General features: G+C 46.5%; 1 protein-coding gene across 2 annotated transcripts in view; it reads right to left on the reverse strand.

The window, feature by feature from the left end:
• Nucleotides 1-17,334, reverse strand: part of ARR3 (arrestin 3) — a 28,261-nt gene extending 10,927 nt beyond the window's left edge. For both annotated transcript variants that reach the window (XM_063142072.1, XM_063142073.1), the window contains exons 1-10: nt 17,318-17,334; nt 14,397-14,427; nt 13,040-13,100; nt 11,805-11,849; nt 8,509-8,708; nt 7,851-7,910; nt 5,545-5,612; nt 3,509-3,644; nt 2,958-3,042; nt 88-160 (exon numbers count right to left, since the gene is read on the reverse strand). In XM_063142072.1, the coding sequence (XP_062998142.1) occupies nt 88-160; nt 2,958-3,042; nt 3,509-3,644; nt 5,545-5,612; nt 7,851-7,910; nt 8,509-8,708; nt 11,805-11,849; nt 13,040-13,100; nt 14,397-14,427; nt 17,318-17,334 (776 nt within the window). The remainder of the gene's footprint in view (nt 1-87; nt 161-2,957; nt 3,043-3,508; nt 3,645-5,544; nt 5,613-7,850; nt 7,911-8,508; nt 8,709-11,804; nt 11,850-13,039; nt 13,101-14,396; nt 14,428-17,317) is intronic.
• Between the last annotated feature and the right edge of the window lie 1,341 nt (nt 17,335-18,675).

Below are 18,675 nucleotides of genomic sequence, written 5' to 3' on the forward strand. Positions count from 1 at the left end.
CCAAGGCATCTTCCAAATGTGAGATCTAACCCCACCCACCCCACCTACCAGATCTCCCTTCCCTCTGGCCAAACACCTGATACTTACACAAACTCTTCTGAACACACAATCTTAGTATATTTGTCCAGCGAATAGAGAACCACATCTGTGATTTGCTCAACTAAACAGAAAGAAGCAGAGAGAAACAGGAATGTATATGGGGCGGTGGGTGGGCGGGTGGGCTACGAACCACAATTCTTAGTGGTGATGTTCCTTAGTGATGTTGTTACCTGGATATTACATGTTACATAACATGTTACATAACAGCCCTCGGTTCTAGCTTAGAAAATATTTCTATATCTGGAGATTGCTGATATGGTAGATGCATCCAGATGGTACTAGCCATTAGAAAACATTGTGTATTGATTTCCCCCCCTTCCATAACAGATTTACTGCGGCAGGAGTTAAGACAGAAGACGCAGTGGGAAAACATAGGAGGGCTACGAGTGGAAGGTGGTGATATCCGGCCCACACCTCCCACACCTCTGCTCCAGTAAAATTGTGTGAAAGAGGACAGGTAATGGCAGGGTGCTGGTCTCATCTGTAGGCACCCTGTCATTCTCCTGTCATTCAACTTAACATTGGGCTGGATCATACATTATTATTATTATTATTATTATTATTATTATTATTATTATATTTATTTATTTATTTATTTATTTATTTATATAGCACCATCGATGTACATGGTGCTGCACAGACCACACAGTATGATCCAGGGTGGCTTCCTGCATTGAGCAGGGGGTTGGACTCGATGGCCTTGTAGGCCCCTTCCAACTCTGCTATTCTATGATTCTATGATGACATTGCTTAATTACCCTACAGCTGGAGACATACAGCTAGACGTGGGACTGACTCCCCTGAAACATTTTGCCTTTCCAGGGATGTGATAGGAACACTTCCCCACTCACTCATCCACCCACTCTAAAGGAACATAGTTCTTGGCATGTACAGAAGTTAGTTGCTGATTAATGGGACTGGGAAGGATTTTTACCTGCATGAGAATTGGCACCACAGTGCAGGGTTTTCACCTTTCCTGTGGTAATAATATTATTTCCATTGCGTATAGCCGATTCAGATGGTATGACAGGTATAACCGACATGTTAGATGCTAAAATTGTTCCCTGTGTAAGTCACAACTCTGTAGGTGTGGACAACATTGGGCTGGATCCCTTTGAAAGGGGGAAATAGGATTGCGCTCCCCAATTCCCCTTGGGTGGTGGTCTGAAGACCCAGCCCGGTGTGGGGGCTGAGTTGGCCATCCCTCAGGGCAACAGAAAAGGGGGCTCAAGTTAGTGGTCTGTGCTGTGACTCCATAACTCCTGTGGATCAGGATGCCCAGTGAACAGGTCCAGGCCCTATTCTCCCACCAAATTATTTTCCAAGCTGAAACCAATAACGTTGTGGCCATCTGCTTAAGCTACATGTTTCCATTTGTTCCCCCTTCTCCTTCCTTTTCCAATGAGGCTCCATTGAGTGCTGCAACACACAGTGTTTCCTCTCCATCTTCCTCCCAACCACCACTCTTGTTCCTGTTGGTATAACCAAAAATCTGTATGATCTGAACTGGAGCCATGTTAGGTGAATTGCAGCTATCTGACGAACTCTGAAGGTACACCAGGATAATATTACTTACTGTCATATTTTTCCTTCAAATATTTGCATTTATTTATTTATTTATTTGTCCTCTGAAGGATCTGACGGTAGCATAAATGGTTCTCTCCTCCTTTCACACAACAGTCCTGTAAGGTGGATTAGGTTGCGTAGTCCACCTTACAGAGTACCAATTTGAACCCAGGTACCCCTGCCCTAATCTATAACCACACTGACTTTGCTTTGAATACCTAAAACTAAGAGCTTTAACTTCTTAAAGTCTGAAAATGAGCTAGGCCAATAAAAGTTGTTACATTAGGAAAAGGTTCTGATAAAGAGTTTAAAGGAAGAACGAATGCTTATGTATAGTACTGTTTATATGTTCTGCCAGTCAGTGTGGTTATAGATTAGGGCAGGGGTACCTGGGTTCAAATTGGTACTCTGTATTGGTTCCCCAGATGGCCATACCCACACCCCCTTTCCCCCAACTACAAATCATTTGGTGGTTTCCCAGCTTTTCTCCAGTTTTTTCCCCATTCTAAAAAAGGTTGAAATGCCTCTCCTAAGCTCCTCTAAGCAAGTGATTTATTGCATGCTCGTGATTGGCCACTCACGGAAGTTTGTGGGTCTGTTACACAATGTTGTCAATGGCCAGGATGTGTCTTGCACTATTCCCTGGAAATCCTGCTTTTAAAAAAGCCACACTTTTAATGTAGCAATATCTGGAAAAAACAGGATTTTCTACCACTAGATGGCACTGTCTCAACTGAAGTGAAGGGAGGGGAAATATTCAATTCAAACCACATGGTCACCCCTCTTCGCTCATGTTATGCAGCCCATAACAATCATGCCAAAGAAGCAGGAAGCAAAAGCCCCGAATAATGCAATTTCCCCTTAATGTATTGACGCTTTTAGTTACTGGCAATAAGAGCTTTAAGCTAAAATAGATTGGTACTGTTGGTATTTTTGACCCATCCACCCCCATCCCTTTTGCCGACCACTGGAATGCAGCCCCCAAGAGCCTCTCAGGAATGGAATTCAGGTGTCAGGTTGGAAGATGTTCAACAGCCCCGCCCACACTGGAATCATCTTGTAACCTTCCACTTCAATGTGCTCAACATGCAACTAAGCATTCTTCCAATCAGGCTACCATAACTGGGCAAGCATTATCATGTTCCTAAAAGTCTGATGCTGGGTGTTGCGCATGAGAATGATGTGGAGTAGTTGCAGGAGAGGGGAAAGTAAAAAAAATATATGGAGAAATAAGTGTGGAGTGCACTTACGTAAAGGAGCTGCATGCATTGTTGGTTTTATTTTTTCCTTACCTGATATTTTAATTTTCTTCACAATCTTGTTTGTGGTATTGTTAATGTTGACATTAACTCCAATTGGATCTCCGTGGTAATAAATCTGAAATCACAGTGGATTGTAGCTAAAGTAAGATGGAGGGGGGAAAAGCTCTATTGCTCACCTGGATTCTTCCAGCACCATTTGGTTGGGAGGCTCCTGTGCCATTTTATCATCCATTCCTTTTTCTTCCAATCTTATGATGCTGCAATATAAGTCCAGCATTGTAAGATTAGAAGAAGAAAGACAAAATGGAACAAGAGGTAGGCATCTAAATGGTGCTATAGTCCAGGAGAAATGCATTTTCTGTAAAGCAAGATACTTTCAATGCTAAGGTTTCTATGAACATGGGGCGGAGACCCACTGATGAGTATTACAAGGAGCACAGCAAGAGTTTTGAAGCAAAAGCTGGAGCCTCCACTTTAGAGGCAAGCGTCATCTACAGTAGTAAAGGAAGAGAGCAGTAGGAAAGTTAAGCAAAAAGCAAAGGTCTCTCGAGAAAAGTTGAAAGCAAATATGCAACACAAACCTCCTTATCTAGGGAGGCCTCCAGGTGCAAGGGCTTGTCTGACATCATGAACTGCCGGGTAGTCTCAGACTTTGGTGCTGGGCCAGTATTGACAGGTGCAAACTGGACCTTTCGGATCACCAGTCGTACTGAATTCCTGCAAGGAAAATTGACGCTCAAGCACACCAGAACTGCAAGGCACAGGCAGGCACTGGGACGCAGCCCAGAGAGTTCACAGGATGAGATTTTTGCAATAAATCTGCGTGTCTGATTGCTGATCACCTTTTAGAAATTCCTTGGCCGTATGTTGGATTTCTAAAAGCTGATCAGCAATCAGACACGCAGATTTATTGCAAAAATCTCATTTGTTGTTAGATTCATGAAGCTCTTCCATGGACAAGCGAATCTGATGCAGATGATTTTTCCAGCAATGGTTTAAAATTCCCCTCAGTGTAGCTTGAACCACATTCAATTCTTTCTTAAGTTTGCCTCTGCACCCAATAACTGCCCATTATTATTTGTTTGATTGATATTGTTTGGGGGCAACCTGTTTTTTTAATTTCATTATAACTAATCTGAATTTGAAGGAATGAATGGAAGTATTTGCAGAATTCTCTCCAAGCAGAAAGGGCCGTTTTCTTTTCTGCAGGCTGTTTTATACCCCCCCCCCCAGAGAAGCATCAGAAATTGGAAAGGGAGAGTTAATTTTTAATGCAGAATATGTCAAAAACAAATAAAATAAATCAACACAAATATCTCTACAACAAAGAGGTTGCAGAGCAGAGACAGCAGCAGCTAAGGGCAGCATCAGGACCCAGCAGGGGCATCAAGAGTTGATGCTGGTTGCCAAAATATCCCTTTTTCTTTTCTTTTAACAAATATTTCCCCGGGGAGCTGGGGTGGTGGGATGCGCTGCACAGCAAAGCTTTCACTGAGACTCCAGCCCCACCCACCGCGTTCATTTCCCTGGAATGCCCCATGCAGGCCAAGAGGCATTGGGGAGAAATGAAGGTGGTTTCCCATCTGACCTATGGAAGCTTGGGTTCCCTCTCTGGATTCCTCCCACTCCTCAAGCCCCCCCCCCCCCAGACTGGAGTGTCTGGAGCTTTGGGAGGCGGCAGGGAGAGAAATCCCCTTGTTATCTCCAATCTGTTATCTCCACCCTCCCAATCACAGAGAGGAGATAACGAGGGGATTTCCTCCGGGAAAAGGTGGCAGCACAGTCATCCAGCGCTTACAAGAGCCAGACGTGGGGAAGGTGAAGCACAAGGAAGTCAGGCTGAGCAACTTTGCCTCCCCCCCCCAACTCCCTACGTCCTCCCACCAATGGGAGAAGGCACGGGGCAAGTGCAGCGGCTTTCGTGTGCAGGTCTTCTCCAGTGGGAGAACCTTCGCGCACAGCAAAGCCAGCTTGGCAGACATCCTGAGTGCAAGATACGCCTGGCACACCCGCCACGAACCAAAGGACATCAGGGCTGAGGTCCCACACGTCAACAACGTTTAGTCCACAGAGGGTAGGATGAATCGTCCAGTCCCCGACCCAGTTCTAGTTGCCTACCCCTGTCCTAAAATCACAAAGTTCTTTTAAGGGCCAGCGGTGAATAAAAAGAGTTCACAGAGAGGAGGAGCCAAGCAGAGCTGTTCTCTCAGCAGAGCCAATGGAATGATGTCGTTTCCCTGGCCTACTTCTGCTTAGGGTCTCTGCCGGGGTTGAGGGTGACCTGGGCAAAGTGTTCTCCCAGGGGAACCCCCCCCCCCAGCATCCTGGAAATCCACATGGGCTGCCGCCGCTCTGCTTCCACGCCCTTCCTAGCCACTCTGCTGCTTTCTCGTGCTTTAAAATCCGACACCTGGGTTTACTTTTTCCCTCTTCCCTCCCCATCCCTTTTTCCTTTTGTATTGTGCCTGTTAGATCACAAGCCTGAGGGGAGAAACTGCTTTAAAACCAAATCATAGAATAGTAGAGTTGGATAGCCTGCTCAGGGAGCCTTTTTGGCTGACAGAGTAAAAATACTTTTAAGTAAATACATAACTGTAAAAAAATGTGCTGGGTTTACCTCTTATGAATTTTCTCCTCCAGGTTTTCAGCACAAAATCCTTTGACCTCAAAGTCCACACCACAAGACTGGGGAAAACACACAAGAGCAAAGGTCACAAATCCCTTTTAGAGACAAATTCTTCTTCTGAACTCCTATTTACAACTACTGAGCAAAGTTTTCTGGTGGGGTAGCTGTAGCAAAAACAAGAGGCATGTGGGAATGTAAACATTAACCATTTATTATGGCTTAACATTTTTTGGACTAGAGTGTTTATAAATCAGACAACTGAGTTTAGTGTTTTATACATCTGATGAAGTAGCCTCTAGTCCAAACAGGACTATAGATACATAAATTGTTGCCATAATAAATTGTTGATCTTTATATTGCTTCCCCAAGGAAGATCACCTGATACCCACTTTGTTATCTGTTTGGAGTGAGGCACAGACCTTTCTTTTTTCTCAGGCATTTAAGAGACCTAGCTTTTAAATTTTATGGATGTTTTTATCTCTCTCTGCATTTATATATTCCTGTGCTGTTCGTTGTTTGTATTATTTTTTTATTCTTTTCATTGTGTAATCTGCCCAAAGAACATTTGTCATCACATGGACTAATTAATTAAATAAGAATTTCATCTATTTATTTCTGGTGGCACAACAGCAGCCCTCTAGAAGCATATTCATAGGCCAAGGATTCTTAATAACATGCTTCATTTTCCATTTGCTTCCCCAGGTCAGGCATCTCATTGTGACAATTGTGTCTGACATAGCTGAGCTGGGAAAAAGAGACTAAGGGCATTTCTACATGAGGCTTTTACCCTTTTATCCAGGGTGTCCGCTTCTGGATTCTTTGCAGGATTAAGATCAGCTTCTTTACAAGTGAGTCTCGTGTGGCGCAGAGCGGTAAAGCAGCAGTTTCTGCAGCTGAAACTCTCCCCACGGCCTGAGTTCCATCCCAGCGGAAGCTGGTTTCAGGCAGCCGGCTCAGGTCGACTCAGCCTTCCATCCTCCTGAGGTCAGTAAAATGAGTACCCAGCTAGCTGGGGGAAAGGTAATAACGGCCGGGGAAGGCAACGGCAAACCACCCTGCTATAAGGCCTGCCAAGAAAACGTCAGCGAAAGCTGGCGTCCCTCCAAGAGTCAGTAATGACTCAGTGCTTGCACGAGAGGTTCCTTTCCTTTTCTTTCTTCTTTACAAGTGCTTTTCCCAGGATTTTTCTTTTTCTGCTGTTCTATATTGTTCATTATACAGCCACTAGATGGCGGTGGTATAGTGGAATTAATAAAATCATAGAATAGCAGAGTTGGAAGGGGCCTACAAGGCCATCGAGTCCAACCCCCTGCTCAATGCAGGAATCCACCCTAAAGCATCCCTGACAGATGGTTGTCCAGCTGCTTCTTGAATGCCTCTAGTGTGGGAGAGCCCACAACCTCTCTAGGTAACTGATTCCATTGTCGTACTGCTCTAACAGTCAGGAAGTTTTTCCTGATGCCCAGCTGGAATCTGGCTTCCTTTAACTTGACCCCATTATTCCGTGTCCTGCACTCTGGGAGGATCGAGAAGAATTGTACAAAATACCATATTTCTTTGATTCTAAGACGCCATCGATTCTAAGACACACCCCATTTTTAGAGATGTTTATTTGGGAAAAAAGGGCATCTTAGAATTGAAGAAATACAGCCAACCTCCTCCCCCCCCCCGCACTTTCTTCTAATGGTTGTGTCCTTTTCTTTTTTCCCTCTGTGAGAGAAGAAACTGCCGTTTGCGCGGGAAGAAGGGGGGGCGTTGAAACAAAGAGTAAACAATACTTTCGGGCGGGGAGAGAGAGGAGAAGACGCGATTAAGGAGCTAAAACGCTTAACTCTCCAGTCCTGCTCTTTACTTGTCTCTGCACCAGGGGACGACGACACACGAGTAAGTCCCATGGAAATCGATGGGACTTATGAATAAATTTGCCTAACAAAAAACCAGGCGCTTACCCAACCAGCTCCTCACTCGCATGGCTCGCGGCTGCTGCAGGAGCTTCCTCTTTTCCTCTTACCGTATTGCTTCGATTCTAAGACGCCATCGATTCTAAGACGCACTCCATTTTTAGAGCTGTTTATTTAGGGGGAAAAGTGCGTCTTAGAATCGAAGAAATACGGTAGATGGAGCATTTCATAGCACCATTTAGATATACCAGACTTTCCAAAAAATAGTGGTTGCAAAGGCCCTGGAGGATGACGATGTCATGTAAATGGCCTGCAAACTACTGTGAGCGAGCAATTATGAGCACACAGTAAAAGCCTTGTGTACTAAGATTCCGAAGCAGTTTCATGCATACAAACCTTCCCAGCATCATCTGGTCCTGGCTGGAGCGTAACAGAACATGGTAAATTGGTCGCCATCTATGGGGGAGGGAAGAAAAGCTTTATTAGGACTTCCAGTTATGTCAGCACAACAGAAGACAGGAAGAAGACATCAGAGGCCTCCTCTCATCCACTAGCCTCTAATTACAAGAACAGTGGCATCAAAATTCGGCCCTGGAAAAAGGGAACTATTCAGGTCTGTGGAACTTGTCTGTCCCACAATCTCAGTTCTAGGAGTTTCATCTGAGGGTTCATTTTAATGTGCAGCTAATCAAACTTCGGTTTATTGTTCTACTGCAGCTTTCCTGACCACGGTGCCCTATAGGTGTGCTGCCCCAAGCACCTCCCCATCTTTGACTATTGGCTGGGCTGTTTGGGGCTGACACCAAAATATCTGGAGGGCACCAGGTTGGGGAAGGGGGCCCTACTGAGTATCCTGGTGAACTCTCGGCTGGCTAACTTTGTTCCTGGACTGTGCCGTGTCCTGATACATTCTACTTCTGGATGTTATTACTGTGGCCTTCTGCAGGTAACACCACCTTTAGGTTCTAAAATAAATTAATGAGCAGCACCTCCATGACAAAAAAGAGACAGGGAGTCCCTGGGGTAGGGGAGATGTCCTCTGATTTGCTGATACCTCAAAAGTGAAGGGGTAAGCATTCTCTCCTAACTTCTTCATCAGCTTGTCTTGCAAAGGCGTAAGGGTCTTGGGTGCCTGGTCCGGCATAGGAGGGAAAAGCTGAATGGCCAGCATATACAGATCTTTCCTGAAGGTCAACCCAATGACATCCAGGTCATCTCGGCCATAACGGAATGCACACGTGAGTGTCACATACACTACGATACAAGAAAAGGAAGACACAGAAGGGAGAACAGAAGAGAAGAAACATGAGGAAATACAGAAAGCAAGTGGATGTGGAACAAAGACAAAGAAAAACATGTTTAGTTAGTACAAAAGAAAAACGTTTCTGAATCCGGAGAGAAGTTAATTCTTTTGTTTTCCAGAGCGTAGCCATCTTAGCTCACTGCAGCAAAAACAACAAAGGGTCTTGTGGCACCTTGAAAACTAACAAATGTATCCTGGCGTAAGCTTTTGTGGTCTATAGTCCACTCCATCAGACGCTGGAGTATTATGGGGAGTTTTAGGTGTTGGCGTTGGGAAGAATTATATAGTGAGGTCAGAAGGAAACTCGATGCCGAAAGTGCTGGTGATGACGATCACATTATCAACAGTGGTCATTTACGGTGCAGCTGTTGCTGCTAACAAACAGCCTGGCACTTCTGCGTATTTTCCATAAAGACTGGCCTGTTTGCCCTTCGTAGAAGGCGGAAGGGCGCTGGTGACAAAAGATGGTACATATCACAATACCTGACAGAACACCTTTCCTGATATGAACCTGCCTGAACACTAAGGTCTTCCTCCGGGTGCCTACTCCGAGGGAAGCTCAGAGGACAGCAGCAAGAGAGAGGGCCTTCTGTGTGGTGGCCCCTCAACTGTGGAACGATCTCCCTGACGAGGCCTACCTGGTGCCAATATTGTTATTTTTTCAGCGCCAGGTCAAGACTTTTCTCTTCTCCCAGGCATTTAGCAATATGTGATGAGCCTGGGTCTGTTTTTTAGGCAAAGAGGGAATTTCCCCAGGTTCTCCATATAAACAAATGACACCTGCTGAAATTTCCTTTTCAATACAACTGTTAAAGCTACAGGAGCCCTGTCCTCCTTTCCATAGGGTCACCCTAGAAAACCTTGCAATTATCCCTCCTCCATTGCAAAAGGGCTGTAGGTGTAGATTAGCCCTTAGTCTTTAAGGTGCTTCTTGATGTTTTAATTCTTTCTTGTTAGTATAGTATATAGAGTTGGCACATCATAGCGGTTAAAACATGGATGGACAACTTCTGGCCCTCCAGATGTTTTTTTTCCTACAACTCCCATCAGTCCAAGCCAGCATAGCCAAAGGGGAGGGATGGTGGGAGTTGTAGTAGGCTAAAACTGCTTAAGATCCACTGGTTGCCCTCCCCTGGGTTAACAGGTTGAAGTAATTTGTTATGTAAATTAATATAGTGAATATTAAGTGTGAAAACTTATGGTCTCTGGGACAGTGTCCCAGAGGACATAGGATATTGTGTATCCTCCTCCTGTGGGGGGAAATGGAGGACCACGGCAGAGATCTCCTCTTGACCACCCACAGAACATTCTGCCACCATGACTGTCCTGCCAGCTGTAATCCATGAACCATGAGTGATATGGGCAAAAAGGAGGCATTCTGGAGGGATTTCAGGGGTGAGGTGGAGAGTCTATGCTCCTGAATTGCATATTGGCCTTGGGCAGGAAAATATGTTTTCCTTCTCATTGTTTCCAATTGTAGGGAACATAATTTTTTTTAAAAAGGAAAACAAACAAGAATAATAGGGGCGGGGGAGGAAGGTATACCTCACCTACCAGCCTGGCCAATGGAAGCCTAACAAGGTAGCACCCTGCCCCACGCCATCCCCAGTATTGCTTCGTTAGGCACTTTTCATTTTCTTTCTCTTGAAATTACAGCAGGGCAGATCCCTTGAACACACAGAAGGAAGTAATTCACGCAGTGCATGAAATTCACTGACACAAGATGGTAGTGATGGCCATTAACTCAGACCGCTTGAAGGAAATGAGACACATTTATGGAGAATAAGGCTATCAATGGCTGCTAGTCCTGATGGAAAAGGAAGGGAGGCAAGCTCTGGTGCTGCTGAATACAGTTAAAATCTTTAATGGTTCTTTTTTGTAAAAGGCCTTTTACAAAAAAGAACCATTAAAGAATTTAACTGTATTCAGCGGCACCAGAGTTTGCTTCCCGTTCCTTTTCCGCCTAGTGGTGCTTTTCTTCCCTGTAACTACACGTTTGCTAGTCCTGATGGCCACTTGCTGAGGTACCCAAGCAGGAGGATGCTCTTGTGCTGGCGCCCTGCTTGGGGGCTTCCAAAGACGAGCCTGGTTGGCCACGGTACGAGGGGGATACTGGACTAGAGAGGCCTTGGGTCTAACCCAGCATGTTCATGGACTCCCTGGGGAGTCTTTGGCAAGCTGAACTCCCCATCTGGAACACAGGGATAAGATTGCTACAATTACCAAAATAAGTCTATGAGGGGATCTACACGTCGTACTGAAGGTGCTTGCGTGCGCCTCCAGTGCGCACCCAAAACGATCGTGTAGATCCTGCCTGGTGGGAGACGGAGGAAGAGGCGGAGGAGGCGGCGGCTGGGGAATCCAGCCGCGTCCTTGCCGCTGCTGCCGCCGCCCACCTCCCCGCCGGCCTCCTGCTGCTGGGGAAAGAGCCAGCCGGGTCGGAGAGCTTCTTCCGCTCTCCGCCCCGCCTTCTTCCGCCGAGCTCTCCGCCCCGGGTGGCTCTTTCCCCAGCAGCAGGAGGCCGGCGGAGAGGTGGGCGGCGGCGGCAAGGACACGGCCGGATTCCCCAGCCGCCTCCTCCTCCGCCTCTTCCTCCGTCTCCCACCAGGCAGGATCTACACGATCGTTTTGGGGGCGCACTGGAGCTGCACGCAAGCGCCTTCACTACGACGTGTAGATCCCCTCCATGTAAGGGGTTTATAAACTGTATAAGATTATAGTTGTTATTATTATATTCCAACATTAAAAAAGCTATAAGTTTAAGTTTCTAAGTAGCACCAAAGCACAGCAGAAAGAACGAAGAGGGAAGGAGGGGCCTTTTCTTTTAGTGCGTGGGCATAGTTGCATTGAACGGAGCAAGGAATTCAACCCGGCCATTTATGCAATGCATTGCCATCCAAATCATCCTAGAGTTGTAAACGGGCTTGGAGGTTATCATCCACACATCCCATCCCGCCCCTTCCTCAATGCAGGAACTTGTTCATAGTAGAACCACTAAGAGGTGTGTGCAGGCAAAAAGAGAGAGAAAAGGAAACGTGGGAAATTACCTTTCCTGTCCTTCAGATACTCTGGGTCAATCAAGACAACCCCATCTGCAAAGAAATATCAAAGATAACCTGATGAGCAAAAAGCCAGTAGGTAGACCTTATTGTGGCTCATCACGTGCCCCCCCCCCCCCCGTCCCACCCCAGGGAGAGAAGGCCTGGATCAATTTCAAACTTTAAGCAGCCAAGAAGCTCACAAAGTGGGCCACCTCACTCTCTCGGCCTCTCTGGCGTCAAAGGCTTCTAGAGACACCTTAACCTCTTTGGACACCTGCACTGGTTTCACTGGAAGACATGGCACGGAGGCTTAGTAAGTTCTCACAGGTCTGTCCAGTAGACAGATATATATATTAATTTGTCCAATACATATACATTTATGATCACGTTATGCATGGATAGAAGCTAGCGTAGCAGCTTTTAGAAGGCTTCAGGTAGCCAAAGCAGGCCTCTTCAGTAGCAGATGCTTTCTGACCTTTCGCACGCCTCACCAATCAGTGCCAGACAGATGTAGCTCCACATCTTTCTTGCCTCTACTCCGAGTGATAAGGGTGTTGCACATTACCTCATCCCTTAGCCTGGGACTCTCCTTCCTTTCCCTTGGGAAAGTTTGGGTCTCTCAAGGCAGCTAATTGAGTTCCCAGGACAGCAGGTTCTAAAGATCTATGTAAACTTGGGAACAAAGAGACTTAGGGGGCATCTACACAGTGTCGTGAAGGCGCTTGCGTGCGCCTCCAGTGCGCCCCGAAACTCATTGTGTAGATCCTGCCCTACCTGGCCAGAAGAGGCGGAGGAGGAGGAGGAGGCGGAGGCGGCCCCGCATCGCCCCTCGCGGGGACGGGGCGAAAAGTTTCCGGGCTCAGGGGCTTCGCTGGGGAGTCTTTGCCGCCGCTGCCCATCTCCCTGCCGGCCTCCTGCTGCCGGCGAGCTCTCCGACCCGGGTGGCTCTTCGGCGGGGAGGCGGCGGCGGTGGCAAGGACGTGGCCAGATTCCTCAGCCGCCGCTGCCTCCTCCGTCTCTTCTGGGCAGGTAGCTAGGGAATCTACACCATCGTTTTGGGGGCGTACTGGAGGCGCATGCAAACGCCTTCAGTACGACGTATACATTCCCCATGCACAGCAATGAAGTGAATGGCCTATGTGTGTGAACCAGTGCCTGTCCTCTGGTAGCATTGTCTTAGCCCTTGACGCCGTTGTCTGTCCTATGGCTACAGGCTGAAGAATCTAAATATAGCCACTCACCTACGGGTTCCACACGCTCCACGTGGTCCACAAAATCTCTCCTTCCCAGGTAGATGGACAACTGGATAGGCAGGAGGGGGAAAACAGCTTGTATCAACACTTGCAAATTTATTCAGCTTAGACCTCTTAGGGCATGTTCACATCAGAGGTTTTCTTGGCATATATTAAAGGGAAAGCACAACATTTCCACAGGAACATTTGTACCAAACCCCAGGTGGAATTGACTATTTACTTCCACGTAAAGGCTCTTCTATGTTGAGAGGCTTTCTGGAAGCTGGCTTTGAACCTCTGTAAACTGCCCGGAGAGCTTCAGCTATGGGGCAGTATATAAATGAAATGAAATAAATAAATAAATAATAGCATTAATTCTGTTCTCCCCTCCCCTCCCAATTAAAAAAAGGGGGAAATAGCTGCTGCTGAAGAAACCTATATTAAAAGAAGATCCAAACATGGCAGCAGCAACACCTGTCATCTCTTTCCTCCCCAAATATTTCAGGATACAAAGTAAAGATGCAAAATATCCAGAAATCCAGAAACTAGCCCCAATTGGCATCTCACATCAAAGTGGCTTGGGGGTCTTCAAGGGGAAAGGGGAATAGCCAGGAAAAGGGGTGCTGCAGACCCAATACAGGCTACACTTTCCTGCCCCCGCCCTGCATGTTTGCCAAGTGCAACATATGGGTGCAGGAAGGGCTAGCTAGTATCTTTCAGTTTCCCCACTTTTGCGCATTTGCGCATCTGCAGAAAAAAATTTGAACACATTCCCCTGGGTTGGGGTAGCGTGAAAAAATAATCCCCTCTTGATTTTACGCAAAAATGGGCCTGGAAATATAAAACAAGAACCGGGAAGGGGGACCGTGGCAGCAAACCAGACGAGTTGGCTGCCAAGTCCCCTAGGATGGCAGGTGGAGGACTGAAGGGTTGGGCAGAGGACAAGGGATCAAACAAACAAGCCACCCACTGTGGGTTGTTTGCCTGATCATCTGGCGGGGGCACTAACCATGCATGTGGGTTGTTCACAAAACAACCCACAATGTGTGGCTAGTCACCCATCACGGGCTAGTGTGTCATGTGAAAGCATCCAGGATGCGTGTGAAGGCGTGGGGCTGAGGTGGGGCTGAGGGGCTCAGCCTTAAAAGAAACCCAGTGGGGCTAGGTGTGTCAGGGCCACCAGCCATTGCTGCATATGCATAGAGAATTGCCAATTTGTATATTATTATTATTTTATGGAGGCACTGCACTGGGTACATCACTAATCAATAGAAATCAAAAGGGATAACTTTCTACAGCTAGAAAATGTATTTATGGCACAATTATTACCATTACAACTATTTTAAGTATCGCACTGTATTCTTACCTTCCCGTTGGGGCAGGTCTTCTTAAACACTCTGCCAAAAAATAAAAGAGAAAAAGGAGTCTTGGAGAAAACCTGGAAGCTCAAACTTTTGTTTGAAAATTACGAGTGCATTCTATACGCAAGATCTGCCAGTTGAAGGGCTGCAGGATACGGGCGGCAGAAGAGAGGGGGCACCGCTGCCACACGAGATACGCTAGCCTCACTGTGCCGTGCAGGAACAGACACACCAAAGCCTACACCATGTCAGACCCCCGACCATGCCCCTCACCAACATGATGCTGGTCACAGAGCTGGGGAAAGGAAAATTCCTCCTGTTCAACACAATGAAGGCCACAAAACAAATTTACTGCCTCTCCATCTTGTCCTCCTAGTCCTTTCCCCCCAAAACAACCTTCTCCCTTCCCTTCTGCTTCTCCTCCCAACCCTCTCTCCATCGGCCTTTTTAACCGCTCTCCACCTTCCATTTCCCCTAGCAACAGTTACTATGAGCCTCCCCTTGTCAACTCACCTGGCTTATTTATCCTGTGCCACAGAGGCCCAGCCCAGCAGAAATGACCAGGATACTCCTGGCTGTTCCTTCATGGAGATGCCAGCTTAATTGTTCCAGGCAGGCTTTTGCATCCGTGTGTGCTTCATGACAGACAGTTACACCTGCTACTCTGCTATCTGCTATGCAACTATCAAAGGCATGGGAGCTCTGTGTTGCAGACCAGATCCCAGAAGAACAGCTCCTCTGAAATGAAGACTCTGGAGATATTCTCTCTCTCCACCATCACCACCCTCAACATTTCGAAAACAAATTTAAATGAATGAGCAAAGCATAATTCTCTGCTGATACACGTGCCTGAGAGAGAGAGAGACTAACTACTACTAGCACTACTACTTTCAGTTACCTGAGAAAAGAGTTTCCTTTAGAAAACCCTTCCTCCAACCCAATGAATTTCACTTCAAGTTATCCTTCTTAAAGTTCCAGAGGATATAACAACTGGATGAGTTTTATTTGTTTATTTATTTATTTGATTTGTAACCTCCCTCTCTACCAAGAAAATGGCACTGAAGGTGTCTTCTAATAATTGCACAAGATGTACAGAGCTCGAGAAGACCCAGTTATTATGGCCTTGGAATGTTTCTTCAATTTGTCCAAATTTTCATATGTGGTGGAACCAGTCCCAGGGCCTGACTGCATATTCTCAGGTGGGGCCCATTCCTTTCATCCTTCCAACACATTTGCAGTTTCCATTTCCAGAGAGCCATTCCTTGTATTCTGCACATATAAGGGCGGTTCTGGTCGTACTGCTTTAGATGATGCAAGCAGAAAAGAGCGGGGAGGAGCAACAAATAATACTGTAAACATCCTCGGGATTCTCAGTTCTGATTCCTTGTTAAAATTCAATGGTTTCTTAATCCACAAACATCTTACTATACTCTGATCCTCTTCTGCTAATTAACTAACTTCTCCAATAAACTGGATTTTAGGCAGGAATCCCTGCATGTTGACCAACCGATCGAAGGGCAGAAGATACAGAGAATCGTCACCCATCGTTTCAATAAGGCAGCACAAAAAGCACATCTGACCTTTTAAGGTAGCAATTAGGACACCATCTAGCTGGTTAAACTGTAGCTACTCTGACATCTAAGAACGTAAGAACATCAGAAGTGCCCTGATGCTGGATCAGACCAAGGGTCCATCGAGTCCAACACTCTGTTCACACAGTGGCCAGCCAGCTGTCGACCAGGGACCAACAAGCAGGACATGGTACAACAGCACCCTCCCACCCATGTGCCCCAGCAAATTGTGCACTCGAATACTGGAGACAGCACACAACCATCAGGGCTAGTAGCCATTGAAAGCCTTCACCTCCAGAAGATGTAGTGATGGCCACCAATTTGGATGGCTTAAAAGGGGGGTTGGATAAATTCCTGGAGGCAAAGGCTATCAATGGCTGCTAGCCCTGATGGTTGTGTGCTGTCTCCAGTATTCAAGGTAGTAAGCCTGTGTGCACCAGTTGCTGGGGAACATGGGTGGGAGGGTGCTGTTGTACCATGTCCTGCTTGTTGGTCCCTGGTCGACAGCTGGCTACGGTTGCGGTTCCCCTTAAGCCGTGCTGACTGTTCCCACTGCCTCCCGTGCCATCAGTTGGGCAGTCCAGTGCCTGGTTACGCACTCCTGACTCTTCACTGCAGGGACTTCCATGTCAACAAGGCAAGTTGGGTGCAGCAGCTGTGCTTTGAGGACAATCCTTGGTCTGAGAGAATGCCAAAAAGCACTTGCATGCCAAAAAGCAGCTTAAATATGCTTTATGTGTTAAGAATTACTCATGTTTTACCATTTTGCATATGGGGCCCACTTAGTCCTTATGATTCCCGCAATTTTTCCTGAGTCTTTCAGCCTCAACCCTCTTTTTTGCATGTCATTTTGCCCAGCCTCTTTTTCTAGGTATCCCAATAAACTCATTGTATTATGTGTATTATTTTTAATTACCATTTTGAATAAGAATGGCGACTTGAAGAATAACTGAAATTCCCAAATTATTAAAAGCACTGGAGCTAAGGGGAAAGGCTGCTTTTCCTCCTGCACTAAGGAGAAGTGGCATTTTTGCCCCCAGTATAATGTATTTGTTGAGATGTTAGCTCTGCAATGAACCTGTTGCTTCTATTGAGATTTTTGTGCTTCGTTAGATGGAAGGAAATGTGCCAACTTCTTTTCCATATTTAGAAAAAGATCGATGAAGATAAGCAAACCGTAAGCACATTGTCTATGAAATGCAGGGACCTCATTAGCTTGAAGGACAGGACTGTCATAGCCCCTCTCCCCACCCTTCCCTGGGGCTTGAGATGTCTTCGACAGAGCTAGAATGAGTGACCCCCAATGAGTTCAACAGTTTTCACATGTAGCCAGAAAAAAAAAGAGCAAGACCTACTTTGCTCCATCAGCCATCTTCAATTAGCACAGCAGCAGATGTCCTGCAGGAGAAAGCAAAAAGAAGACACAGGCTGGGTTAGTTCGTAACATGGCAAAGGAAGGAAGAAGAGGCACAGATACCAGTCAATGTCCAAAAGCTAAGCTGCAACACAACGGACACCTTCTCCTTCCCTTTACACCCATTCCTACACCCTATGAGCTTCCTTCGCTCTTGGCATCCAGGAAGTGCTTCCAAGAGGCTGCCAGGCATAAGCATACAGCAAACAAATCTCCCCAAATGGTTGTTTCTGGTTGCTCTTGCCCGGACAGACTGCCCTGGAGGTACTGCTCCAGGAAATATAAGGACAAGGTGTGTGTCCAGGAAGTTCTTGAAGGCTCTTTCCTTCATGTTGCAGGAGGTTTCAAATGGAAAAGAGCACAAGAGGGTTCATAGTCCTGTTGCATTTCTGAAAATCCAAGCTTTCCATTACAAACAGTGAAGGGCATTTCTGATGCTATCAGAGGCACAGGAAGTGTGAGTCAGGCCCCCTTACCAGGATATGAGCTGTGAGCTCTCCTCCTCCTCCTCCGGCTACCAGCTATCGCTGCTGAGGAAGAGGAAGCAGCAGCCCTAGAACCAACTTCATGACCTGCTGAACTTGGCCGCTAAGAATCTAGTGCCTGAATCTAGTGCCTTTTTCACTGAAGGGCACGATAACAATATTATAAAGAACACTGGGACTATGGCACTCCCACCCCCACTGAAGCAGGAGGAATAGTAGCACAATGTGAAATTCCATTTTAAGAGTACTTCGCAAGAGCAAACTATGGTAGACTTGTGACTGGCCACTCAAGGAAGTGTGCAGATCCTTTTGATGGGGTCTCTCATGCCTTCCCCCAATAATCCCATGCTTTGTTTTTTTAAAAAAAAACTGGATATCCCGATTCTTCTGAAATATCATGGGATTTCCTACTGTGTGCAGCCAAAGTTATGCTACAAAGCACCCACTAGAGGGCACTTTTCCATTCAAGGCTTTGAGGTGGGAAAATTTTCAGTTATAGACAATATGATCACCTCTCTCTTCCTGTGTAATGCAGCCCATTACAATTGTGCAAGAGAGGCAGGAAGCAAAACATGATTTCCCCTGAAACAAAAGAACCCTAACCTGTTGAGTGGACAGCTGGAGGGACGGCCTTAGGGGTGGGAGGACAAGCTGGGTTGTCACCCGGGGTGCCAAGTGGAGTACAGTGCCTTTGTTTTTTGAATGTACTGTCTGTAGTGAGCTAAGGTGGCAAAAAGCAAGGGACTGTAACTTTTCTTTCAAGGCTCGGCAGATTGTGTGGGTACTAACTGAAATAGAGAAAACTGTCAAGAAC

The sequence above is a fragment of the Elgaria multicarinata genome, chromosome 15 (assembly GCF_023053635.1).
Source record: "Elgaria multicarinata webbii isolate HBS135686 ecotype San Diego chromosome 15, rElgMul1.1.pri, whole genome shotgun sequence".
NCBI lineage: Eukaryota > Metazoa > Chordata > Lepidosauria > Squamata > Anguidae > Elgaria > Elgaria multicarinata.